This window comes from Zingiber officinale, chromosome 6B (assembly GCF_018446385.1).
Source record: "Zingiber officinale cultivar Zhangliang chromosome 6B, Zo_v1.1, whole genome shotgun sequence".
NCBI lineage: Eukaryota > Viridiplantae > Streptophyta > Magnoliopsida > Zingiberales > Zingiberaceae > Zingiber > Zingiber officinale.
The window spans coordinates 123,091,497-123,109,523 of record NC_055996.1 but is presented as its reverse complement, the minus strand read 5'-3'; the positions used below and the strand labels follow the sequence as shown (position 1 = coordinate 123,109,523).

The window sequence follows — 18,027 nt, the reverse complement described above, 5'->3', positions numbered from 1 at the left end:
ATATAAAAATTAAAAATGTAAAAAATAATAAAAACGTAAAAAATATATATAAAAAAAAAAATAGAAAAAAAAACCATTAAAATTAAAAAACATTAAAAAAAATAAATAATAAAAAATAAAAAAATCGTAAAAAAATTTAAACAATTAAAAAAACTTCAAAAAATTTTTTAAAATAAAAAAGTGAAAAAAAAATAAAAAAACTGAAAAGAAATAAAAAATAATAAAAATAATAAAAACCACTTAAAAATAAAGAAAAACATGAAAAAGAAAAAATAAAAAAGGTAGAGTTTAAAAGATATATATATAGTTGGTTTTGTAAATAATGGTAATATAATAAAATATTAAATTAGGTTATTCATTAAAACTTTCAAACAAACAAATTTTTGTTGCATTACCTAGGTTGAACCAAACATTTAGTTATGTTTTATTCCCCATAACCTTGATTATGTGATTACTTGGGAATCACATAACCAAGATTATACATGATAACTTGAACCAAACACATCCTAAAAATTTATCCAAAGAATGTCTGCTTGTTAAACCCAAAGCTAAACTTAAATCTAACAACAAGTTAAACCAAACCCTGAAATTCAATTTAACTCATCTCACAAAATCATAGAATCCCTTTGTTTGAAAACTTAGACTGGTGAGATGAATAAGGTTAAATTAAATTAAAATTAGATTATGATTAATTTTAATTAATCAAACTGAAATTCAATAATTAATTCCTTTAAACTTATCGTATTATTTTTTCATGAATACTAAGACCTTAGATTAAGAGAAGGATATTTATTCGGTTAATTTTCAAATTTTAGAAAAACTATTTACTTTTCCTAAAAATTCCCTTTCTCTTAGTGTTGCAAAAATTATTTTGACCTTAGTCTAGATCGAACCCATAAAAAATATAATCCTATAGATCTAGGAATCGAGCATCTCACAAACACATTAGATTTATCTTGATTGTGCATTCATAAACATAGAATGGCATGAGCTACGTAGGCCTTTTGTCTGGATTTCAGATGTTTATATCAATGCATCAGCATAAGTCTGGACGAAAAATACAACAGAACATTGATCAAGTTAAGCAGACATTTTTTAGCAAATTATAATTGGACATTAATACTTAACTTAACTAACCAGATGGTAGTTAGTTAGTAACTAAAGGTTAGACATTTAAGGACCAATTTTAGAAGAATATTTTTAGATTAAGTTTTTTTTACATTAAACTGTTCTTAACAACTTAATTAAATTTTAAAATTAAACAACTTAATTAACTTTCAACTTAATTAATTTTTAACTCAAATTAAGTTCTTAACTTAAATTAATTATTAAACAATTTAACTATTAAATAACTTAATTAATTTTTAACTTAAATTAATTTCTTAATTAATCTTTATACAACTTAATTAATTTTTAACTTAAATTAATTGTTTAACTTAAATCAATTTTAAAAAAAAAGACCTGCCCCTAGTTTCGTAGAGGCAGCCCCAGTATAAAGGGTCTGAGCGCCCTGCTCCGGCGCCCTCTCCAAACGCCCGGACACAATCCGAGCACCAGGACGGCCCTATAAAAGGGGCAATATGAGTGCCCTCTTCACTCGCCCAACTCTCCTTCTCAAAGGTTTGTAACCGAACCTAGTAAGAAAGGGAGCAATAATTTAAATATTTTTCTCACAACCTCCAAACTTTCTTCTCTTTCGTTTCTCAAGCCGCATTGTTGCGGATCAACCGAGGTCGTCAGTTTTATTATAAATATTCACGACCCATTGGTAATATTTTAATCTTAAACTTTTTTTTTCTTGTTTCATTTACAATTTCCATTTTTAGGATTGTTTTTTTTGTTAATTAGGAAACGACCAAATCCTTGTGTTGGTCCCTCGACTGCTAGTACGGACCCTAAGTTTCCTACCGATGAACTTAGGATTAGATTTTCCTCCACTATATATGTTCCTTTAAACAGCCTCTTGCAAAAAGTAGGATAAGGCTACGTACAATGGATCCTTTCTCGGGACCCCGCATGACGAGAGCTTCGTGCACCGGGCTACCCTTTATATACGTTCCTTTACTTTCTAGATATCTAGATAGGCATTTCTTCATGCGATCATGCATTCCCTCTGTAGAGGTTATTGACTATTATAGCTTACCGCGTTTATTATATTGTTCTAGTTCGGTCAACATAGGTCAACTTAGTTAGAGTTACTAATCTTACCTACCCCTACTATTATTCTTTACTTTTTAGGATTACGACCCTCCGCGTGCCCTTTCCAGTGCTACCTCCCTAGGGGTCCACCATTTAGTGATCTCTATTCGCATATCACACTCGATATGATATATTCGTATTTTTTTAGGGTGTACCGACTGTGACTCTATTTAGATCTGTAACCCTTAGGGTCCAGGATTATATCCTGTATAGGGTCTTAATTACATGTATTCTGCCTCTGACTACACGTAGCTCTGATGCGTCCATTCCATTCATTCCTTCTCTAGGCATTATGTCATATTAGATGTAGATATCAATTTGCTTATCTTTCATACCATCATCTATTCAGTAGGTACTACCACTAGCCGACGGATTCATATGCCTTATTATCATATTTTCACTGCCTACATAGCATCATTGGGTATTGATGTCACCACAGGTGATGTCAGAGGCCTAAATGAGTTTGATATAGTAGGTGCTAGGAACCTGTCCTTAGTTTGTGTACATATAGATGATGAGGGTATCCTATCCTGGAGGAGAGAGGCCCAGCACCTGCCTGACCCAACAGCCCAACCGCCACCTGATCCGGCAACCCAACCCCAGCCTGATCCCGTAGCCCAAGCTCAACCTGACCCAACTCCAGGAGAGGAGGCAGAGATACATGAGTTCATGGTTGATCTTTTTGGGTTGCCCGCGCCTTCAGTCCCTCGTACTTTAGACGACAGGGTTACTGGACTTGAGGCATCTGACGAGTTTTCGACAGGAGGTCTCTGGCCTTCGACAGGAGGTCTCTGGCCTTCGACAGGATGTCCCCCGCCTTCGAGAGGAGAGGCAAACTCGTCAAGTTGATGGACATGTTACAATTGTGGGGTTCCGATCCCTCTTCTTCGTCATCTCAGTAGTTTATTTTTCTACTATATTTTCCTGACTTGATGTTATTTGATCTTTAGTTTGGTTACTAGATGTTTTCTGTTACTTCAGCTAGTATGTGTGACTTGATTATATTTTTATCACATTATGCTTGCTATCATTTACCGTAGTTTGTTTGTATGTATTGTATTCAATACCAATATCAAGTTCAGGAGAGGATCTAATTTTAAAAAATAATTACTTGAGAAATTTTTCTTAAAAATTCCTTAAATTTTTTTCTTAGAAAATTGTTTCCTTAAATTCTTTTAATATTCCTTACGCAATTTTTTCTCTGAAATTTCTTATGAAATTATTCCTTAGTAAATTTTTCTTCTTTTGAAAAACTTACTTAGGAAATTTTTCCATAATTTTAGAAGTCTTTAAAAATTAAGGATTTTTTTTTAACTTTCACAAGGTGGACTTAAAAACATTTCATCAAGAAACATTTCCAAAATCCTACTCGAAAAATAATTTTCCTTACAAACTGCTTTTAAAAAATTAATTTAGCTAAACTTCTGTTCAAAACCTCTCCCTAAGTCTGAGATATACAAATATTTTCTTTCAACTATATTATATTTTCCTGACATTAACTGTCTTATACTTGCATTTCCTTCACCCTAGTTTTTTTTTATAAATGTCAAAAGGGAGGTAAAGGGTTAATGTAGAAAAACAACAAATGCAAAAATAACTTAGATCATTTATTTGCATTTTTAATATTATCTTTCAATATTATTTTTTTCTAACTTTAAACTAGTTGTCAATGCATCAAAAAAAAAGGAGATTGTTGGTGCAACTTGCACTAATGATCTAACTCAGGTTTTGATGAATGACAAATGGATTAAAGTTAGAGTGTTTTGTAATCTAATTGCTTTACCAAGTGTGCAGGAGTTGATGAGTCTAAAGAACTTGACACCAGGTTGAAATTCAATTAGGTTCACAGGGCTCGATATTTGGCGGGAAGTCCGATTGGGTCCGCGAGACCTGACAACCGGTCGAAGTCCAGTTGGCTCCGCGTGACCTGACAATCGACCGAAATCCAGTTGGGTTCGCGAGACCTAACAATTGGCGGGAAGGTCTGATGGGTCAAAGGCAAGTCAAGCGACTGCAAGTGATAAGTGAAGATAAGGAACGGTTGGAGAGATCCAGTGAGAACGCGCATCAGTCCAACTTAGGTCTATTTGGGAAATCTAAGTTGAGACCTTGACTAGATCTTGGTCTCGGAAAGACAGGATCTAATTACTACTCTTATTTTATCAATGTTGTGCTAACTCTGTTTTGTACGATAAATATATATTGGTATCCTAAGGTAATTTTGATGTGATCAAACAAGTTAAGTTAGGTCATGTTGTGTTTAACCTGTGTCTAAGTATGCAGGAACTTAGTGTAGGTCCCTTTGGAGGCCGGCAAGAGGGGAGGAGTGAATTGCCCTACAAAGTAAAACCAAAAACCCTTCTCGGATATTCAACTAACTTAAAAGAACTTGTAATTAAAAAGGCAGAGACTAATTAAAACAGAAAATCGACACAGAGGAATTACTTGGTTTGCAATCAGAGTATTGCTAATCCAAGGCAAAGAAGGCGCACTAATTGATTCTCCTCTGGGCGGAGTAGCCTCTTACAGCGTTGAAAGCACAGAAAGAAATAACACAAATGAAAACACTGGATTACAAGTAGTTTTTCTTGATTAATTATTGCTTCTGGACCAAGGCTATATTTATAGTCTTGGTCCGGGCGCCTGGAAGGGTTCCGGGCGCCCCCGGGGGATAAACTTTATCCCCCAACGGTCAGATTGCGAAAATCGCGAACCTGGTCAAAATCGTGCTCCGGGCGCCCCGGAGCAAAAAGTCAACTGCGGTTGACTTTTTGTTCGGATCATCCGTCAAGTCCCGCCTCGGTCCGGTTCTTTCGCTCCGGCTCCCTTAGCTTGGGTGATCTCGGCCTTCCAGGATCACCCGAACTCATGTTCGGCCTTCTCCTCGAGCGACCTTCCTTCCCGGTTTCTCATCCCGCCGAGCACGCTCTTCTCGCCCACCGTGTACTCTTCCGCGGACAACTCGTCCTCGACGCACCGAGCCTGGCCGACTCTCTGCTTGGTCCTTCTCGCCGCCTTCCGCTCGACTTCCTGTGTTCCTAAGCTCCTGCACACTTAGACACAAGGGTTAAACAAACGCAGGACCTAACTTAACTTGTTTGATCACATCAAAACACCTTGGGGTTCCAACAATCTCCCCCTTTTTGATGTGAACAACCCAAGTTAAGTTAAGGTAACCATATGCAATAAAAAACAATTTATATTAAAATAAGTCCAAATATTTTTCAATTGAAAAATTATATAGTACCTCCCCCTAGACTTAACATACTTCTCCCCCTTTGATCACATAAAAATTGGGGTTATAAAAAAGTCTAAGGTAAAATATTTAGTAAAGACACTCTTCAGAATTGTTCGTTTGAAAAAAAAATATTTTTCAGATAAGAACAGTCATAAGTGTTAAAAATTTAAGTTTAAAACTTATCTCAGCATTCCCAAAAAAAAATTTCTAATTAAACAATTTAAGTCAATTTTAAGAAAAATTATAAGGCAATAAAAAAAATTCTAAGATAACTTAAAAAAATTTCTAAGTCAATTTTCATAAAAATTTCTAAGATAATTAATATTAATTTCTAAGGCAATGTTTCAAAAGTGAATATCTACTTTAAAAAAAAATTCTAAGTCAATATACAGAAAAATTTTTAAGTTATTTTTCATAAGAGATTTCTTAAGGCAATTTTCAAAGAAAAATGTCTAAGACAATATTCATAGAAAAATTCCTAAGTTAAAACAAATATCTAAGTCAATAATTTTCAGATATTTTCTAAGACAATTAAAAAAAATTATTTTCCCAATTTTTTTTTTATTTATAAATTAATTTTAAATATTTTCTAACACAAATTGAATAACTCTTTTAAAGCATTAGGTAAATTAAATTAATGCTTTTCAGCTAGTCAATTAAACTTTTCATTTCGATACTTGGCTTCCAGGTCGTGACGAGGCACTAGGCCTTCTTGGTTATTGGAGCAACAACCACTTCCTTAGACAAAGCCTCATAATGAAATTAGTCGTTTAATTTCCTTGCTGAAAATGCTAAGTCTAATTTTAGATTAAACAGGTTTTTGGAACCCAGTAGAGATTCCTACCTACAGGGTTAACCAAGTATTTCCTAGGTACATAGATTTTTGATATATTTCTAATTTGACTTTGATGAAATCTATTATACCAATTTAAACCTCTATAATTTCTAAAAGTAGAAATATTTAAACTTTTATATTTTTTCAATCTTTCTATTTCTTCTTTTAGTTTTTCATTTTCAATTTTCAATTTATCAAAATCCTCTATAAGACATGATTTTGATAAAATTCTTTTTGTTTCCAAAATTTCATTTTTTAATTTGATATTTTCATTTTCTAATTTATACATGGATTTCGTCATTGCCTTAATGCCAGAATAAAGTTGATCAGGGGGTAAGAGGCATACCTCTCGTCCTTGTAACTCCCCCGACCGCTGCTTTCTTCCGACGCCGCTCCCCTTCATCGATGCCGGGTTCTGATGTGCTTTGTCCTTCGTGGCTGCCATCAGCGCTATCTCGAGCTTCTGATTCGGATGAAGAAGTGTCATCCCAAGTTGCTTTTAGGTTGTGTTTCTTGGGTGTCTTCATTTCGACCTTCTTGAGTTCGCAGTCCTCCCTTAGGTGTCCCTCCTTCCGACACTGGTAGCACCGTACCTTTCTTCTACCTTAATTCTTTTTATTCTCATTTTAAATTTATTAGATCTAAAAACTTTTAAAATTTCTTACCACGATGCTTCGATCGCCTTCAAGTCCGACCGAGTTCATCCTTCCGGGTCGCTCAGCCATAGTCCTGGTCAGATCCTCGTTGCCCCGCACACCGGTTTCACGAATTCAAGAGTAGAAAACAACTCTTCTAAAGTACTTACCTCCGTGTCTTTGAGATGTAGGCCGACGATTGATGTCCACTCCGAGTTCTTGAAACGCGTTGAGCACATAGCGATAGTGTCCCGGTCATACTGCTTCACCAAGGTTTTGAGACAAGTAACTAGTTCTTTTACCTTCGCATGTAGACCAGCTACTTTCTCACCTTTCTCCAGACGGATGTTCATCAGTTTGTTGCGGAGGATGTCCCTTCTAGCGAGCTTCGCTTCGGACGTGACTTCGTGGAGTTCCAAGAACTTCTCCCAAAGTTCTTTAGCAGATAAATAGTTTCACGGTTGACCTCTCGAGGCGGCCAACAGTGATGTTCGCACTGTTCATACCGACTCATTCGCTCCTTTTCATTCAATCGCTCTTCTTTTCTTTTCCATCTTTATCTATTGAGCTACAAAACCATATTTCATGATAAACCGAATTTCAAAATCTGTTTTGGAATACCTCCATACGACGCCTCCAGTCTGCGAATTTTGGTGGGACGATGCTTGGTCCGCCATCTTGTTGCTTCGATCGTGGTTAGTCCTCCCAAGCACCCTCGCCGATACCACTCAGAGGTCCCTTCGAGGCAAGAGGAGGGGTGAATGCTCAAAGTAAAACCAAAACCCTTCCTGATATTCAACTCACTTAAAAGAACTTCTAATTCAAAAGCCAGAGCCCAATTAAAACAGAAAATCAACACAAAGGAATTACTTGGTTCGCAATGAGGATTGCTAATCCAAGGCAAAGAAGGCGACTAATTGATTCTCCTCTGGGCGTACAGCGTTGAAAGCACAGAAAGAAACAACACAAATGAAAGCACCGGATTCAAGTAGTTTTTCTTGATTGATTATTTCTCGACCAAGGCTATATTTATAGTCTTGGCGCCTGGAAGGGTTCCGGCGCCCGGGATAAACTTTATCCCCAACGATCGCGTAAAATCGCGATCCTGGTCAAAATTGTGCTCCGGGCGCCGGAGCAAAAAGTCAACCGCGGTTGACTTTTTGTCCGGATCACTTCTGCCAAGTCCGGCCTCGTCCGGGTCGTTTCGCTCGGCCCGCTAGGGTGATCTCGGATAGGGCTCACCCAACCCACGTTTCGGCCTTCTCCTCGAGCAGCCTTCCTTCCTTCTCGTCCCTCGAGGCCACGCCTCTTCGTCACGGTACTCTTCGGACACCTCGACGCACTGAATCGGCTCTCTCCGTCAGCCGCGTCTTCCGCTCGACTTCCTGTGTTCCTAAGCTCCTGCACACTTAGACACAAGGGTTAAACAAACGCAGGACCTAACTTAGCTTGTTTGATCACATCAAAACACCTTGGGGTTCCAACACTTAAGAGCACAAAAAGTAGAGCTAAAGACGCAGCTAGCGAGAAGGATGGCACGGGAGAGAGCCGATAGGCTTGGTGCATCTGAGGGACGAGGAGCTGCGGAAGAGTACACCAGTGGACGAGAATGGAGCATGCGATGTTTCCGAGGGATAAGAAGCCGAAGTAGAAGATTGCTCGAGGAGCAAAAGACACAACTGTCCGAGAGACGAAAAGCTATGGAAGAGTACGTTAGCGGAAGAGAAGGAAGCAAACAACGATTCCGAGAGACGAGAAGCCGGAGCGGAAGTTTGTTCGAGAAGGTCGGAAGTTGGATTCGGATGAGTCCTATTCCGGATGGCTGAAATCAGCCAAGCGAGCGGAGCCGGAGCGGAAGACTCGGACCAAGGCAAGCGGAACCGAAGGAGGTCGGGACCAAAAATTAGGCGCCCGGAGCAAGTCGGGGCGCCCGGACTAGTCCAGGGCACCTGGAACCATTTCAGGCACCCAAAACCCGATTTTTATCAAGAACGACGTGGCTTTTGACTATTGCGTCAGGGATAGATTTCCATCCCATTCCAGACGCCTGGAACGCTTCCAGACGCCTCAAGAAGGGCTATATAAACAGCCCTGCTCTCAGAAGCTAAAGAGAACAAGAAATACTCAAGCAACACTTGTAAACGCTTTCATTTCTGTTTAGCTTCATCGTTTTTGTGCTTTCATTGCTGTAAAGAGGCTTCTTCGCCTGAAGGAGAAATTAGTGCGACATCATTGCCTTGGATTAACAACCTCCCTAATTGTAACTAAGTAAACCCATGTGCCTATGTCTTTTAGTCCTTTTTGTATTTCTTATATACAAGTGTTATTTTAATCAAGTCATTTGTTCGAGAAAGGTTTTCGTTTGTTTGTGCAGGGACTATTCACCCCCTCTAGCTGGGTCCTAACAATATATTTTTATTTGCCTAGACTAACTCCTTTTTTTTTTACGAATTCAAAGGTTGAAAACAGGCGCCCGGACCAGTGTCGCTCAAACGGGTGTCGTAGACTATGAGTGCCGCAAGCACCAAGGCGGTCCGAGCGCCCCAAGTTGGTCCAGGTGTCCAGACCAAAAAAGTTATCCCGAAGTTAAGTTAGAGCACGACGACTGGCCGAACCCACATCAACGATCCCCAGAAGGGGTCCAAGCGCTCGGAAGTGGATAAACTTCGTGGATGAAGTTTCGACAAGAGATTGCTACGTCAACAACGGTCCAAGCGCCCGAAGGAATTCCAGGTGCCCGGAATGGACCTATATAAAGGCCTTTGATCAGCAGCTTCAGAACATCATCTACTACGACTTTCATTCCTGCGCGGTGCTCCAGAAAAGTTCCTACGGTGCTGTAAAACTCCTCTGACAACTGGCGATCAAGATCTATTTATTTTCTCTGTTGCCGGTAATATTTTTTTATAATTCTTGTACTTAAATTTTGTAATCATTTGAACTATTAGTGGATTGCCCAATGAAAGCACTCGACGAGTGCGGGTCGCGAAATAAGAATCGTCGAAGGCTCCAAACAAAGTAAAAAACCACTTGTGTTAGCGCTTGATTTTTTTTCGTATTCTTTATTTCATTGCGCAACTCATTTTAATTTGAAATTTTCGACGATCGCTATTCAACCCCCCCCCCCCCCCCCCCCCCTCCTAGCGACTTTACGATCCTACAGTGACAAGGTTGAATCTCACAAATACTAGATATAAATGTAGAGACGACTTGCAATGAGTATGCAACATTGGAGGGAGGTACTAAGATCGTTGAGGATGGCATGCCACAAAGAAAGTTCAAGATTAAGGGATAAGACTGCTCATTTTCGTGGTCCCCTCGCCCTCAGGATTACCTATTAGAAAATCAACAATAGAGAAGAGGTGTCTCTAGTACGATGTAGAAGTTAGGGAAATTGTATTGATTTTCTTGATGTTTATGGAGTACACCAATTACATGTATATATAGGACAAAATCTTAAACTTAAAACACCTAATATAGTACTTTAACCCAGAACCAATAGCCCTAGTAATCTAATACTCTACTCCTGGAATTGTAATAGGTTCCTCTTGTATTCCCTTTTACTCTACAATTTCTCAAGAAATTATTCTTTATTCGCATTTTCAAGGGTAGGTCAGAGGGGCCAAGCAACATAATATGAAGATTGCATATCAGATTCTTAGTTTTCTACATGATTGGTGAATCCACAAATGAAATGTTTTTACTTCAGTGATCCTCATGAAAGCCAACATCTCACTAAGAAGCATCTTCACATGTTGCCCTCCCTCTCCGTCTCTCTCTTGCCTCATACCTAAGTCCATTGACCCTCTCTCCTTGCCAACCTACACAACCTCTTCACCTCTCTCATAATCGTTGACCACTTGATCTTCGCCTTATTAAACTCCTCATCGCCTTCATAAACAAAATTGAAGAGCTCATCTGGTTCTATTTGTCCATCATGTCTTACAAAGATCATCACCTAAATGTTGACCGTCCTCAACATCTATGAGCTTGCCACTATGCACAGGGGCTAGTGCAACTAAAGCTCGAGGAAAACCTTGACCCACTGAATCTCCATTCAATGATGTCGGCATCACTATATTTCTCATAATTATATTCACTGACTACACATTCCTTACAATAGAAAACATGATTTTAATATATTAGATCCCTCGCCCATATCCTTCTCTTGGTAGACAAGTTGAGGATAAAGAGAGAAAGGGAATGGAAGATGAGTATCTTAGCAAAGATGGCGAAGATGTAGGCAACAACCATCAAGAGGTAAAGAAAGAAATGCTCCCACTGGCACCTATTGAGAAGGAGAAATGAGGAAATCTAGAAGGGCGAATGGAGTTATAGGTGAGGAATAAAGGCAGAAATTTTAATAGAATTTTCAATTTAAACCTAACCTTAAATTTATGCTAATGCAGTAGTGGGCTATCTTACTAGGATAGTAAGACTTGGATATGACCGGTCTATACAGGAGTGGATCTAAGAGTCTGATATCACTATTTCTACAAATTTGTACATGGGCTAAGTGCCACTTGGAGTGTCAATTTCAAAAATTGGTATCTGACAAAGGGAGTAAATGAAGAGTCCAACTACAAAAACTCAAGATTATATTTGTTGACACCAAGTTAGCAAGCCACGTCGACGGGTTAACACCGTGTTTAGTTGTTGTTACATGAGGGATTACATGCTACAATTTAAATAGTTTACCATTAAATCTATTAAAAAGTTTAGTTTTAGTAAAATAAATTAAAACACCTTCATTTTAGCCTAGATTTAGATTTGTTTTCTCTAAAAATAAATGTAACCAGAAATTCTGACAAGAAATTCTAAGCTCATACATAAGAGAATGTTTAAACACTAAAGGAAACATGATATAAATATAGGATACTCGATAGTACCTAAAGCCTGAAATGCAAAACATGTCACTCAGCAAATGAATTAACTCAATGAGAATGTTTAGAAACAAGCTTTATGTACCTGAGACATCTTCCCTCCCTCGCAATCTCTGCAAAACTCGTTTTGCCTCTACCATTTTCCCTTTGCTTACAAGCCACCTCGGAGACTCCGGCAAAAAGAAAATTGTTAACAAAAAATAAAGGAAGGAAGGAATAAAGAGAACGCCCAGCATCACTCTCCAATTTGGGTTAGCCATTAACGACATCACAAAGACCATACAATATGATAGAAACATTCCACCAGAGCCACTGAACTGTGGAAGAGTATTCAGTAATCCCCTTATCTCAGGAGGTGCTGTTTCAGAAATATACACAGGAACAAGTGTGACAGAGAGACCAATCCCAAATCCATCAATAAGCCTTGCCAGGAGTAGGGAATAGACACTCGGTGACCACAACATTAATACACTGCTAATGAAATAGAGAATTGATGAGATAATTAGCATGGGACGTCTACCGACCCAGTCTGCCACTGGTCCAGAGAATGTTGTAATAATAGTAGCTCCAATCAGTGACATAGCTACTATTAGTCCCTCCATGGTAGGCTCAGTCTCTAACTTAAATTCCCTTTTAATATACAGAACAGCTCCTGAATGAACATAAATAAGAAAATGTCAATTAGAAGCTAAGTTCTTAACAATAGTTGTTTACTACAGGATTAGATTAACAAGATTCATGTATGAATATATTCAGCATGGTTTAAGCCATCAGGCCTAGCTAGTAATACAATTATCATTCCCAACCAGTAATACTATTATTTATGCTAGCTGCTAGCTACTAGCACTGCAATTCTTCAAGGAGAAACAAATATCCAGAGTCACAACAACGAGAGAAAGAAACACTATCAATCAAGAATATTTAGCTTTCCTATGCAACTATAGAAATTGGGAAAAAAAAATGAAATTGTTGTCAAGACTGTTATATCCACTATTGATTAGTATGAACTGACCAAATTATCTTTGGTCAAACAACTCCTGGTATTGATCATCAGATAAGTATTAAAAATTGGTGACTAGTGGAAGAATCACCTGCAATTGTTGCATTATCCCACCCTTGCAACAAGTTGCCAATAGAGGCAGCTATGGCAACAAGGACAGCACCTCGCATCTTTATACGTAATGAGTGAGCCTACAACACAAAAATCGTAGCTCAGATTTCCTTACAAAACCAAAGAAAAGACAAGTCTTCAATAAAGATTTTTGCTAGTAGTAGCAGGTATGAACACATAACGACTTGATCCAAGAGCAACAATAAAGAAACATTTCAAGCACAAACTCAAAATTAAGTGAGCTTCATACCTCACCTCCTCCTGCTAAGGCAAGATCAGTTGGAGGATAGGGTAAAGGTTCAAAGATGGCAAACGAGGTTGCTACAACAAGCCAGTTCCCAGAGTGAACGACGAACCCCGAGGGAAGTAACACCAGATCGAGAGAACGACACAGCAGTGACTCGTTGGAAATGGCCGAACGCTAGGGAAGATTAGATGCCTTCCGAGATTGCTCCTCAGATAGGTCTTCACATGGGGACAAAGTTCCCAGCGAGGAAAAAGAAATACTTCTTTGTTGGCGGAATATAAAAACCAGAAAACAACGAAGCGAAACACCAGCAAGGATTTAACCTACCGTGCCTCCCTCCTGATCTGCCACCTGGAGTTATCTCCGAACACACAAACCGCTCGCTCCCATCTCGGAACTTGGAAGCCTATCGCCACTGACGATTCTTATCAGGAATAATCAACCGAAAACACTAGGCCTTGAATGCGTCAGAAACCCGTGAAGAACGAGGCAGATCTCCGCTTTCCGCCAGAAAAACACCAGAAAACGCCTAAAAGTCTGATCTTTAAGCCAAAAAGGATGCAACCCCTCCAACAGTCAACCTTCCAAACTCCAGGAACCTATGTCGGCTATCGATCGGCCTGCCCTTTTACGCCCTGAGACCTTCCAAGAGCATATAAGGCAAGAAAAAAACCGAAATCCCTTTTACGCCCCGAGACCTGCCAAGAACATACAAGGCAACGAAAAGACCGAAAAGCAAATACCTATGCTAGCAATGAGACAGCAATCTGTCATAAATGAATCAGCCCTTGCTCACTGTCCACGCAAGGCAAGGAATGGAAGGAAGGCGGAGGATGCATCTCTTTCGGGTGAGCTGCCCTGTTGAAGCCCAAGCATGGCAAGCGAGCCAGTGAGCTTCCCAACACACTACACACCTGGCGCCTTCTAGAGCGTGAGTAGGAGAAGGCAGGTCCAGGTTTGGAGATTTGTAGAGCGAAAGCTACGGATAGGAGCCGTTTGATCTCTTCTACCTTCTTTTATCGTGCGGACCGAGAAAAAGCCTTCTTTTATATAGATTTATTTCCTGTGCGTCTGCTGTTCATAGCGTAGGTTTGTAACTTTTATATTTTATGGGCAAAATTCAAAATAGGACCTTCAAATACACTAAACACTATTGGATAAATATTATTGAATGAAATATATCATTATAATTATAAAATCATAATTACTACAATATATCTATATTAGAACCGTTACAATTTTAACTAACTATAAAACCGTAATCATGAATATTATTAAAACATATCAAATCACCGATTCAAAATTTAAATTTAAAATTAATCCTTCAAAAAATCAAAATTGATTATTTAAGAATAACTAATCAATTTTATAGGAAGAGTGTAATAATAATAATAAATAGGCGCCACCATTAAAAAAAAAAAAACGCTCTTCTTAGTTTTTTTTTGTCCAATCTTATTTGAAGGAAAAATAAAAGAAAGTACATAGGATATTCTTCCACCTACGGGGACAATAATGATGAATAAAGATAATTTTTAAAAATATATATTTTTTTATTGCCTTTTAAATGAACGGTGCATCTATACTTTGGTAAACATCATTATCATTTGTCAATTTTAACTAGTAGTGCTTGCTTTAGTAAATCGAAGTGACAAATGATATTTATTAGAAGTTTTTTTTTCGCCATCTCCCTTTCACAGTAGTGAAATTGAAGTTTCTTTGCAAAAAAAAAAATAAATAAATAAATATGCACTTGTTTTCAAAATTTAATTGATTGGTGTCTCTTAATTTAAAATTTACTTCATTAATGTTACAAGAAGTAAGCAACTTAGTTGTGTCGCATACAACTAGGAAGACAAAGATAAAAATATATATTATCGTAAAAGACGATTATATTCATCTAGACATTTTCACAACTTATATTTAGATTATGTGAAGATAAGTAAATTATAGGATCAATTTATGATAAAAAAAAGTTTAGAAAAATATTGTTTCAAGTGAACTTGACTTAGTCATAATCGTCTTTCTACTAGATTGTCACTGACTGCTTGAACAAAACTACCAGAGCTATATCAATTTGCATAAGGAGCATATAATCATTATATGCGTAAAATTAAAGAGAGACTATATAACAAGAAGATACATTCTAAAACTAGCACAAGCACTTCAATTGGCTAAATCAGAAATTACAATTGCCTAGCTCAAGTTCAGTCGACTCCAAGTCGAGTGCCATGTGATTTAAATTCTAAGGCCAACTCATAGGGACAATTCGATAATTAGGTTGTAGGTATAGTTTACTCGAATACTGAATGTGAATGAATAAAAGTATTTCATGGAGTGTTTGGAGTCTAACCATTCTTTTAGAATTATCAAACTCAAAAATATTTATGTAACAATTTTAGCCAAAATTACTAGTTTTTTTTTTTTTTTTTGCATCGTGAATTTGAACGGGTAGAGCTTTTGGAGTCCATGATCATACTTATACTATTACCAAATTTGTTAGAGCATATTTGACTAAAGCTTCTACACATATATATACTCAAATCCAATAATTTAAACCTTCGAATGTTTTAATTAGATGACTTTATCGAGTTTGATTTAATATTATATAAACGGGTGTGTTATTAAATAAACATATAAGCCCACCCATTAGAAAATTGAATCCAACAAAATAAATAAATAAATAAATATATATATATATATATACACACTTATTCACACCTAAACTGATAAAAAAAATATATAAACTAAAAATACAGTGCACAATGAAACTAATGACACCTAAACTTATAAAAAAAACATTATAAACTAAAAATACAATGCACAATGAGACTAATGAAATAGAAGAGGTTCCAAGACAAAAGAATGGTTATTTGGAGATTAATGTGAATAACACAGTATGATAATAACTAATGAGTTTATAATTATTCGATAAGTGAATAAAGAGGAAGGTCTGTTTACCTCTAAACTTAGTCATGAAAAGTTTAAAGTTTGAACATCTAAATTAAAAAAAAAAAAAATAGTTCAGTGTATGAAGTTATTGTTAATGTGAAAACCCGATAAAGGATTGAACTACACTTGGTTCATTACACAGTCTTATTTTATATTACTAGAGGTTATTTTCGTGTAAAATCAATGTTTGATTTATAAAAAAAAATAACGATGAATAATAATTTAGATGATGAGTGTCAAAAGTTGAATACATGAATCATAAATGTTTCATGTAGATGAACCAAGTGAAATTCATGTGTCTTGATAAATAAGTTCATATATCTAATTAATAGTAAAGTCTAGGGGTTTCTATTGAGTAGTATAAATTCTCATGTAATGTGAAGTTGTAAGAAAAGTATTTTTCAATACAAAGTCATTATACTACTGATCCTGTCCGAATCGTTGAACCAACGGACGCTGGACACGTGGCGCTTTCCTAGTCGATGACGTAGATCTCCGTCTGATCACACGAACCTCCGACGAACCTGCACAGAAGTCGGGCCGGGAAGGGGTTCCCGGCGGCGACCCTCCGATGCTCAAGTCAGGCAAAGCTCAACGAGAAAATGGCTCCAAGAATCGTAGAATGCCTACCTCCGTCCAAGGATGGGAGCCTTTATATAGGGATGTGAAGAAGCGGGTGCACACATACCGAGGTGTACACGTGTCCTCAGCTCATACCCAAGTGAAGGCCTGTCAGTGAGCTTACCTGACCCCATACTGCTACAGTCCAAGCACGTCTTCGATGGGACAGCGGAACCCCTGGTAGTAAGATTTGGAGTATGGCCGAATTATAGAGCATATCCGCTGTCAGAAGACGTCCCTTGTCCTTTTCTCCTTACTCCCTGTCGGGCGTCCGACCGGCCAGCATTCGCCTTACGTCCGGCCGGCCATATATAGTGGTCTACTTGGGAGATTCTTGATAACGTGTTCTGTGGAGACTGTTAGCAGTATGCTACCTTACGTCTTTGGCCGAGCGTGACATCTGCTCGGCCCTGCGATCCTGTTCAATGAGCGTCGGAACCCCGACTCCTGCCGGGGCGCCTTTTGTCATCAGTCAGACACCGGTCGACCGGCCGGGCGGTCGGTCCACCCTTCTCCAGTCGGCCTATCGATCCAACCTTTTCTCGGACCTCCGGGCGGGCCACCCTTATCCGGTCGGCCACCTAGCTTTTTGACTTCCACGTGGCGTTGACTCCCCAGAACGGGGGTCCCCTGTTCTTACCGCCGGATCACTTGCCTCCCCTTCAAGTCTAGTCGAAGGAGGCGCATAGTCCGACTGACTGGACGCTCGTAGTCCTGGCGCGACTCTCGATTTTTAACGTCGGAGCTCGACGGTCTTCTGCTCGGAGGGTTTATAGTCGCCGGCTCGACTCTCGATTTTTAACGTCGGAGCTCGACGGTCTTCCGCTCGGAGGGTTTATAGACGCCGGCTTGTCTCTCGATTTTTAACGTCGAAGCTCGACGGTCTTCCGCTCAGAGGGTTTATAGTCGTCGGCTCGACTCTCGATTTTTAACGTCGGAGCTCGACGGTCTTCCGCTCGGAGGGTTTATAGACGCCGGCTCGTCTCTCGATTTTTAACGTCGGAGCTCGACGGTCTTCCGCTCGGAGGGTTTATAGACGCCGGCCCGTCTCTCGATTTTTAACGTCGGAGCTCGACGGTCTTCCGCTCGGAAGATTTATAGACGTCGGCTCGTCTCTCGATGTTTAACGTCGGAGCTCGACGGTCTTCCGCTCGGATGATTTATAGACGTCGGCTCGTATCTCGATGTTTAACGTCGGAGCTCGACGGTCTTCCGTTCGGAGGATTTATAGATGCCGGCTCATCTCTCGATGTTTAACGTCGGAGCTCGACGGTCTTCCGCTCGGATGATTTATAGACGTCGGCTCGTC

At 38.7% G+C, this 18,027-nt stretch overlaps 1 protein-coding gene across 5 annotated transcripts in view; it reads right to left on the bottom strand.

The window, feature by feature from the left end:
- The window catches only part of LOC121989321 (monosaccharide-sensing protein 2-like), a 30,181-nt gene extending 16,078 nt beyond the window's left edge, over positions 1-14,103 (bottom strand). The window contains exons 1-4 of one of the 5 annotated variants that reach the window (XM_042543292.1): positions 13,476-14,103; positions 13,152-13,366; positions 12,882-12,981; positions 11,876-12,442 (exon numbers count right to left, since the gene is read on the bottom strand). In XM_042543292.1, the coding sequence (XP_042399226.1) occupies positions 11,876-12,442; positions 12,882-12,960 (646 nt within the window). In that variant the 5' untranslated portion in view covers positions 12,961-12,981; positions 13,152-13,366; positions 13,476-14,103. Of the gene's footprint in view, positions 1-11,875; positions 12,443-12,881; positions 12,982-13,151 lie in introns of all 5 variants that reach the window. The other 4 variants (XM_042543293.1, XM_042543294.1, XM_042543295.1 and 1 more) reach the window with 4 other exon arrangements.
- Positions 14,104-18,027: the final 3,924 nt, after the last annotated feature.